This window comes from Micropterus dolomieu, linkage group LG14 (genome assembly GCF_021292245.1).
Source record: "Micropterus dolomieu isolate WLL.071019.BEF.003 ecotype Adirondacks linkage group LG14, ASM2129224v1, whole genome shotgun sequence".
Classification (NCBI taxonomy): Eukaryota; Metazoa; Chordata; class Actinopteri; order Centrarchiformes; family Centrarchidae; genus Micropterus; species Micropterus dolomieu.
The window spans coordinates 50,827-60,789 of NC_060163.1; the positions used below are offsets into that span (position 1 = coordinate 50,827).

Sequence of the window (9,963 nt, forward strand, 5' to 3'; positions counted from 1 at the left end):
CTCAGTCACTTCACCTTAGTACCAATTGAGCATTATTTAAACTCTCACCCTCATAGCTATTATCAAAGATAAACATGTTACTGTTGAAAACAGATGGTTCGATCTCTGTCCCATTCTTAAACTGGCAGGCAGATCTATCCATTAGTCCAGACCAAAAGTAGTTTAGTAGTTTAAATTAGGGCTGGGCAAGTTAACGCATTTTTATCGCATTAACGCATTAATAAATTAACACAATTATTTTATCTCACGTTAACACAGTTTTTATTATAATTATTTTGAAAGTTCGTTGCTCACTGGCTCTGAATAATAGAAACCATGGCAAAAGCTTCTGTGCGCTACACAGCTGTAGCTTATTTAACTTATGTTAAAATTATAGGCTACATTTAGTATTAAATAATAATTTGACATTTTTCCTGATAATTATCAATTATGATTGATAATTACCGAATTATCTGAATTTTTTTATTGTGATAACATTTTTGGCCATACCGCCCAGCCCTAGTATAAATAGTATTTTAGCTTTGAAAATGTTAAAGGAAATCTGGGAGCCAGTTTGGTGGGCCTGATGCAGCTGAAAACATTAATATCTATCAAGTATTGATATTTATTATTTAAAGTGGCTATGCTTAAATTTGTCAGTAGAGTAGATGCTTGATCCAAATCCAGTACCAGCACAGACCCAGTCCAGACATCTTTAGCAGGTTACACAGACCCAGGTGAAATACAGGCACTCTCAGCCAGTACGAGCACAGCCAGAGATGTACAGACAGCAGCAGTCTTAACAGACTTTGAGGATTTTTCTAGAAAAGGCTTCAATTCAGGCTTACAAAAGAGGCAGACTGTTTTAAAAGAGGGGTAGTAGTGAGAGCAATGCAGTGTCAGGTGTGACTGTGCAGCAAATTGTTTACATGGTTCACTGACTGACTTGCACTGACTTCATATCACACATGGAGCATTTCAGAATAAGAACATTTTGCCTGATTTTGCTGACTTTACTTTTGATTTGTTGTCCTTGATTTTTGTGCTTCTACCATGGTTAAGTAGGCTATGTAGTTCAATTGTATCTGGTTTTGTGTGTTTTAACTTTTTTTATTGTTTATCTACGATAGGGAGTCTGTACTATTTTGAAAATTAACTGGATTCTTTATGCCGTTTCCTGCCCGGTTCATCTGCTTTGTGCTGCTTGACGTGGCTTCCATCAAAAATAGACTGGCTGCAGAAATCAACCACATATTTGGAGTTTAAACAACTATATTCATGCATAAAAAACTCTCAAAACTACTATATGTGACACAAGAACTGCAGTATTATAAGTTATAGTTATAGACACTTCGCTTTTTGGTGGCGAAATGCATTCTGGGTTATCTGGCTTCCACACAAGTCACCACTGATGCAGGCTCGGTAAAACGGGCGGAGCGAACACACATCCGGGTATTTGACTGTACTTGGCTGGATGCGGACTTTTGAATTGGAACAGTACTTTGGCTGCAACTTATGACGTTTCACAAGTCCACAAGAACACAAGTACAGAAAAGAACACAGATTGAGAAACAGCCTTGGTATAAATGACTTGAATGACTTGTGCTGAGAGTCTAGCTCCTCCCCCGAATAGTCTGCGGTGTTTTCACATTACCTTTTGGTATTGCCTCAGCTCACTTGAAACCTCAACGGAGGTGATATGAAAAAAAGTACAAGGTACCATGCAGTGGAAAAGGGCCAAATAACTTGATATGATCAATCAATCAATTGCCAACAATCTTCTGCTGTTACAGTTAAGTAACTGACAACCTGGGCTTGAAATTAACACCCGCCAACCAGGGTTATTATCATTAACGAAGACGAATGTGAAAAAAACATTGTTGTTAACTGAAATAAAAAACCACGGCTTTACATAAAATGATAGCTAACTAAAACTATATTGTAGGTTTGCAAAACTAACTACATTAAACTAAAATTAAAGAGTAAATGTCCTTAGTTTATGTTTATTTATTTCATAGGACCTAATAAGCCTACATTTTGAGTGGATATGCTGCCCGTGGAACTGACGTTGCGGGGCAGTTGGTCTGGCCAGACATTTGGGCCAGAACGGCAGTTCAGCGGTGATAGGCACCTTTTTGTGAGCTGCGTGTGTGTGTTATGATTTTGTCCTCCGCATGAAGAGCTGGCACGCTGCGTGTTGTGTGGTTGGTCTGCGATTGCTTTATCTGTCAAGAGAGCCCGGGGTCAGGGCGACATACATGTGTACAAAATAATATGAATGCAACAACTGTATAGAGTTGTGTTTTGTTTAGTTTGGGTTGCAGGTAACTAGTTAGTCACTGTCTAGGTGGGTTTCTTTTCCTTGTTTTGTTCTGTTCTGATGGTCTGGCTTAGTGCTCATCCTGCGTGTGGGAAAAACTTGCCCCTTGCCATTGATTGTGAGCTCCTCTTGCGCTGGGCTAACGTGTCTGCTGGTCATTATATGTACTGCATGTCAGTTTAGAGTGTGTTTTATGGGGTCATTGATATCTTAGCTAACCTGTCTCTTTGTGCTCACATTGTTTTAATACCTATTTTTTGATTAATAAAGATATAGATTTTAATATAACTGCTTTCCAGTCATACTTACCTTCAGGGTGTGAGGGACCAGTTGTTTGTGGCTCCAAGGGGGGACTCCAAGGAGGGCTTACACTATATTCCAATTTCTTAGCTGTCCATCAATTGTATTTCACCTCCATTTATTGTATTTCACCTATTTTACCAAGAATGATAGAGCTAGAGACTGATGTAATGAATTTCTTGGGACCACTGGGTAGTAGAACTAGTGTAGTCTGCTCTTACGGTTTTCTGTATACAGGTTAGAAATTATACTGTAGATTACATGTGCTTCATTTATTTAGAGTATTTATTTAGACAATGTGTTAGTGTTTGGGCCCTATGTACAAGCTTCAGATAGCTTTAAAAAAGGTGTGCCTTTTCACAAATCTGGATTATTTCTAATGATTGTACTTGTATTTTAATGTTTTGTGAAAAAACTAAACTGGACTGAACTAAACTGAAATGATCCTGGCATCCTAAATCTAACACCGAAACTAATAGAAACTAAACTAAAACTAAGCATTTTCAAAATATAAAAACTAAACTAAACTAGCAAACCCACATTAAAAACTAATTAAAACAAAAAGTCAAAACGAAATAAAAGCTAATGAAAAATCCAAAACTATAATAACCTTCCTGCCAACCCATCAAATGCGGGTGGATTTCTGCCGTGATGTTTAACACAATCACTCCACTAGCCACTTTGGCGTGTTTTTGAGGTCTTGTCAAAAGGCATCTGAAATAACAAACAAATTGTAATGTGATACTACGACACTACAACCACCATGAGTACTACCTACACACAGTGTTTGCTCATTGGTCTATTAGTGAAGCCTACTGTCTTGCTGCGCTAGTGAGATTTAACTAGTGGACCGTCAGGAGGGCTGTTTGTTCTGCCGTTAATTGTCAACTTCACCAGTGGCGATAGTACAGCTTTTTTAATAATCAAGCAGGAGAATCTACACGTCAGGCGCGTCTCTCTCTCTCCTTCCATCCAGACTTTTTTCAAACGAGAATATAAAAATTTCATAATAATCTTGAAAAAAGGCCTGTAAACTTGTTTCAGTACATAGGCCTATCTCCAGTTACTCAAAGCTACCAGAGCTTCATGATGATAAACATAAATCCCGTCAGAGCTCTGAGGAAATGTAAAATCAACATTCTAAAAGTGCACAAATATGAAATAGGCCTACATAAAACTTTAATGCTGTTGCCTTAATTGTGGATTTTTTCTTAGACAAAAATAATTTGTTCGTCTTTGCTCTTTGTTTCTAATGCAGATCATTTTTCTACTCTTTTTTACAGTATTTTGCCTACAGCTGTTATAAATAATTATTAAAAGTGTTTGATTTTTTTTTCAGTTTAGTTTTTATTTTTTCAGTAATCTTCTACACCCATGCAACACTTTAATTATGAAACAACCTTATCAGAGTTAATTATAATGGTAGTAAATTTTAACACGCCAATTTTACCACGCAATAGTCAACTAAATAATCAAATATAATATATATAATCATAAAATCATCATAAAATGTAATTTCCCAACAACAAAAATGTGGCTAGTGAAAATGCTGTGTGGCTAGTAACTTTGGAAAACCACTAGCCACGTTGGCTAGTGAGCAAAAAAGTTTCACCTATGAGGTAATGTTACGAGAGCATCAGCCTCATCCTGTTTATTTCAGTTTAACGTTAAAGGTTCAATGTGTAATATTTCTGAGGATTTATCCACAGTAATGCAATATAAAATCCATAAATATGTTTTCAGTGGTATGTAAAGACCTTATATAATAAACCATTATGTTTTCATTACCTTAAAATGAGACATTTATGTATGGACAAACAGTGTGGATTTGTGCATTTTACATTAAATAATTTGCAGACTCAAAATTCCTCCTCTCTCTCTCTCTCTGAGAGAAGGAGGGGGGGTAAGATTGCAACTCTCAACAGACGGCTGAAGAGACCCCAAAGGAAAAGGTGAAAGGTTCTAAGTGCTGTTTCTGGGCAGTCTGATCGTAAAACTGGCCACCTTTGGCAGCAGCCGTGATAAGCCTCGGTGCCTGACTGTTAAAATGACAAACACTGTCCAGAGATTAGCGTTCTCCTGAACAGCCTATTAAAACTCTTCTTAAGAGAGGGCAGGAAACCCTAAACTGCCCCCCACACACGTAACCATGGCAACTGACCTCCCTATTTGTTTAATAACCTCACATCAAAGGATATTCTCCTCTTCACACCCAGTTGTAAATTGGTAAGAAACTCCAGTACACAGGAGGACAGCCCTGTACTCCTTTGTGTAAACAAAAGAGTACTGTCTCCTCAAGACTCAGATATTACCTTGTTTAATTAAATAATCTTTTAGTTACTCAACTAGGTCTCCCCACTCCATTTTAGTAGTTATGTTACCATATTGTTGTTGTTGTTATTTGTTTTTGAAAAGAATCTAAATAAGTTAATTTTGCAGTGTTTTAATTTTCAGCAAGGTCACCTGACTTTATTCATTTTATTTGTAACCAATTTGTTCACAATACTTTCTGACAGAAGACAGTCTCTCAGGCAAACCGAAGACAAGCCTCCCTCAGGGGAACAAAGGACTGCCCTCGGGGAACCACGCCCCAACAGACAAAACAGCAACACACGCTCTTGTTCCTGTGCTCTCCAACTGTGCTTTGGCACGCGTGGCCAGCGTGCCCCCTTTCCCGGCAACGCCCTAAGCAGTCCGACCCAGCGCAACAAAGCCCTTTGTTCGTTTTCAAGCCACACATGTGAAGCGCCGCGACATCGATTTTTCCCTCGTTTCCAGCAATTTTACTTGCGTTTTCTTCTCTTTGGTTTTGTTTTGTTAAAAGTTATCAGTCCATTAAGTTACACTAGTTTAATTGAAGAACGACCAAGTTCTTTTTAAATTGTTATTCGTCAAGCTAATCCCATCAACAGCGGACCCAGCCATGTGGCCCACCAGCAGTAACAAAGGACACCTGAAAGAACAGCCTAATTGCCAGACCGAGGACGGTCAACCCTAGAGGGTTTTTCTTCAATCCAGACACGGAGAACCCCGGAGAATTCCCTAGCAGAAAGCCAGGAATCGTGATGTCCCATAGATTATCTTTAACTCTTAAAACTCATAGCATGTGTTCATTATCTTCCCGTATGAGTCAAATGCTCCCGACAATAGAAACCCACATTCTCATTGTTTAGCCATTGTTTATTACTTGGATGTATATTTTAACCGCATTTTTATATTCACCTTAATTAGTTAATAAATTCACTGTAATCAAAGGAATTGTGTTTGTATTGCCTATCCCCAAGTCCCTGCCAATTTACCCCTTCAATATGAGACTGACTGACTGATTTAAGATAATTGAGCGATTGTTAACTAACTGATCACTAGTGAATAATTGTCTAATTATTAGCCATACTCAGGAAATCCCTCCGAGAGATTTATGAATTTATATTTTTGGTATTAATTCTCATAAATTTATTAAAACATAGTAGTCATGCAACATTTATATCTCCATAACCGTGGGCACCGCCTTCCATGGACGTCGCCACGTTGCATCGTCATGTTTCTACAGTAGCTGAAAACGGAATGGCGATGGCAAAAAGCAGAGGCGACAAAGGGCAGCCCTTCCTAGTGCCCCTCTGAAGCAAAAAAGGTGGCGAGACCACACCATTAGTTAAAATAGATGCCTGTGGGGAGACATACAATAGTTTGATCCAGGAAATAAAGTGATCATCAAAACCAAAGCTTTCCATTACACGAAAAAGGTATCCCCAATCGACTCTATCAAACGCCTTTTCCGCATCTAGTGCCAGAACCACTTCTGGCACATCTGAACTAGGCGTATTGAGGATATTGAAAAGTTTCCTTGTATTAAAGAAAGAATGTCTTTCAATCATAAAACCTGTTTGGTCATCTGAAATTATTTGGGGCAAGACTTGTTGTAAACGCAACGCTAAAATCTTAGTTAAAATTTTATAGTCCACGTTCAAAAGTGAGATGGGTCTATAGCTGCTACACAATAGGGGGTCTTTGTCTTTTTTGGCAATCAAAGTGATTGACGCTAACGACAGGGTGGGCGGCAGGCAGCCTTTAGAAAAAGACTCGTTAAACATATTCTGTAATGCAGGTGCTAGGGATGTAGAAAATGCCTTATAAAACTCTGTAGTAAACCCGTCAGGGCCTGGTGACTTGCCGTTCTGTAAAAGTTTGATAGCTTCCATCACCTCCTTAGCTGCTTTGGGTCACCAAGGGTCTTAGCCATGTTACTATCAATGTTAGGAAAAGAGATCTTATCCAAGGGCCATTCCCCACAATCAGAACATGAGGAAAGTTCAGAAGTATAAAGGCCCGAGTAAAACTCTAGGAAATTTGTTATTTTTTTTATGTGGATCATGAACCACGTCTCCCTGTGGTGACCTTATTCCATTAATCAGCCTTGATGCTGCTGATGCTCTGGCTTGATGAGCTAATAATTTACCTGCCTTATCACCTAGTTCAAAAAAACATTGCTTAGATTTGAGCAACTGCACTTCAGCCTTATTCGTGGTCAAAAGATCAAATTCCGTTTGTAAACGAAGGCGTTCTTTATACATTTCTTTATTTGGATCAATAGCATACTGATGATCTAAACTTTGTAGGTCCTTAAGGATTGTATCCTGAAGTTTAATTGACTTGATATTTTACTCTGATTAAGTGTCCCCTGCCGGGAAAAAATTTATTAAAAAAATACACACTGAAATTAAACAGTTTTCCCGTCCCTCCACAGGCAGCCAACCCAGGCTGTGTTCTGGCGGACTTTGTGCGCTGGTACTCACCTAGAGATTACGTGGAGGAGGAGGTGGTCGACGAGAGGGGTAACACAGTGGTGAAAGGCGAACTTAGTGCCAGGATGAAGATCCCAGGCAACATGTGGGTGGAGGCTTGGGAGACGGCCAGGGTTACACCTGCACGCCGCCAAAGAAGACTGTTTGATGACACTAAGGAGGCTGAAAAGGTAATTTTCAATAGAGCTTGATGATACCCCTAAAGCTGACATAAAAAGGCACTGGCTTAACTTTTTCTGGTTATTCCGTATGTTCAGTTAAAAGCCTTCCATGGGTGGGTATGACTTTAACTCCTGCAATTAAACCTAAAAAGAAAGCATGCCCTATATCAAGTATCTTGCTGAAATTCATGTTAGCCTATGCAGACATAAGAGATGTAACTGACAGAGAGCAAACAGAAGGCAGATCAGTAGGGGAAACTAAACCCTGGTTTTTGACTCTTTTTAGGTTCTGCACTATTTGTCAATACAGAAACCTGCAGACCTGACCTGCCATCTCCTGCCCTGCATACTCCATGCTGCTATTCTGAAGTTGAAGGAGGAAGGTGAATCAAGATTGTTTTATTGAAAATGTGTCATGACAACCAGTAAAACAAGGGATGTCAGTACTAGCAAACCACCACTAGACCAACACATAATAATAAGAAAAAATGCAAGATGTTTTTATGGATGACTAAATTGAACTTTGAGAAAATGTGCCATTATGAACACCTATTGCGTCAATCATGCTCAATCAAATCAGAACCCAAAGGCATCATAGTATATACTCATGTGACTGTCCATCAGTTCCTTTCAATTTCACAGTTTTCACGTGTAGTTACCATGCTTACACAATTTTTTCACTATCAAAAATAATCAAGTGGAAATGTCAATATATCCAAGGTTGTAATGTAAACTGGACACGTTAGATGGTATTTCAGTGTGACTTTTTATTCAAACTATAAACAAATATAGGCTACATTTACATTTATTCATTTAGCTGAGGTTTTATCCAGAGTATACGTCAGAGGTCGCACACCTCTGGAGCGACTAGGAGTTAAGTGTCTCGCTCAGGAACATGTTTGGGAATGTGTAACAGTGGGAATTGAACCTGGGTCTGTCACACCAAAGGCATATCTTATCCACTGTTTCCTCGCCAACACCTAAAAGATTTTCATTTATTTGCACAGTTAAAATTACAAAGAAATAACAGGAAAAAAAAACAACAAACAATGTAACGTGCGGGGAGAGGCAGAAAACCCAAATGGGCTTATTTAACGCCTCCACCTATAGTTATATCAATTAATTGGAATAATTTAGAGACTGAGATCATGCATCATTACAACTGTTGCTATGCAAAATACCTGTCTACCTGAACTTTACCTTAAATTCCTTCAAGAGAGGTTCCTGATACAGAGATGCAGCTCCTGCTTTGGAGACCTTCACTGCCTCTCCCTCTTAAGATAACAATGTTAGTTAAAGTATGTTTTTCAGCACCTGCAGGGCAAGATTGCCTTGTGTTAATGTGGGTGAATATACACTGCTCAGAAAAATGAAGGGAACACTTCACAGAGAAAATCAAAGTAAAAAAATGTAACTGAGGCTCATCCAACCTGCATTACTTGATATTTTTATATTATAATATTATATTACATCACAGCAACTCAAAATGTGTATATAGCACCTGTCGGGTCGGAAATAAGGACCGGCCGGGCCAGTGAAAGACCTGGTCCCTACCCTAACCAACGTAATAAACTCATTAGATTTCTTCTTTAGTCAAAAACTGCGTAGTCAAAAACTTCACTGGAGACGGTCAAGAGTCGGTGCAAAAGAGTTTATTCCAATAAAGGACAGATAAACCCGAGCAACATCCCTGCAGGTCTCAGGATGGAACTCAGTTGGTGGTCAGCGAACATCGCCTTATATTCACCTTAAGCTCCACCTTGTCTCCTCCCTTCAGGTGGGCGTTACGCCTTAACTCCTCCTTATCTCCTCCTTCTAGGTGGGCGTTACACCTTAACTCCACCTATAGTGTTCGCTGACCACTCCTCCTCTTTGGTGAATTTCTTATCCTCTACTGCCATCTAATGGCCTTTTTCTCGTACTGTTTTACCAAATTAACCCTTTCATTAATGTTACAATTTCCACTTTTTAGCTATTATTACATGTAATTATTGTTACCATTTATCTCTCTTTATATTTTTTACATTACTGGATTGGAAATTCACCAATATGTCTCAACTTCAGTCCCACTGTATTTTTTAAAAGTTATACAGGCATAGTTTGACACCATTAAAACTTAAACACTTACAATCGTATTTTTTAAAAGAATTAATAAGGAGTAACATATTTAATACATGTATAACGTGATTCAATGAACAAGTACATGATTCAACAATGCCAACCATGAGGGTGCTTTGTCTCGCACAAGTTTAGTTTCGGCAGCGCAAAGCTTGGTTTCATGCAGTACCTGGCCGTACCCTGCAGTACCAGGCGCCATAAATCACAACGTGTCATGATCTCATTCTTGGCTTCAGTTCGCGATGATCTCAGGCCTGGCGTACGTGACTTACTGCAGGTGCCT

At 38.9% G+C, this 9,963-nt stretch overlaps 1 protein-coding gene across 1 annotated transcript in view; it reads left to right on the plus strand.

Moving 5' to 3' along the window:
- rab3gap1 (RAB3 GTPase activating protein subunit 1) overlaps window positions 1-9,963 on the plus strand; it is a 76,337-nt gene that overhangs the window by 49,037 nt on the left and 17,337 nt on the right. Inside the window, exons 19-20 of the mRNA XM_046069693.1 lie at window positions 7,344-7,571; window positions 7,849-7,945. Coding sequence (XP_045925649.1) covers window positions 7,344-7,571; window positions 7,849-7,945 — 325 coding nt within the window. The remainder of the gene's footprint in view (window positions 1-7,343; window positions 7,572-7,848; window positions 7,946-9,963) is intronic.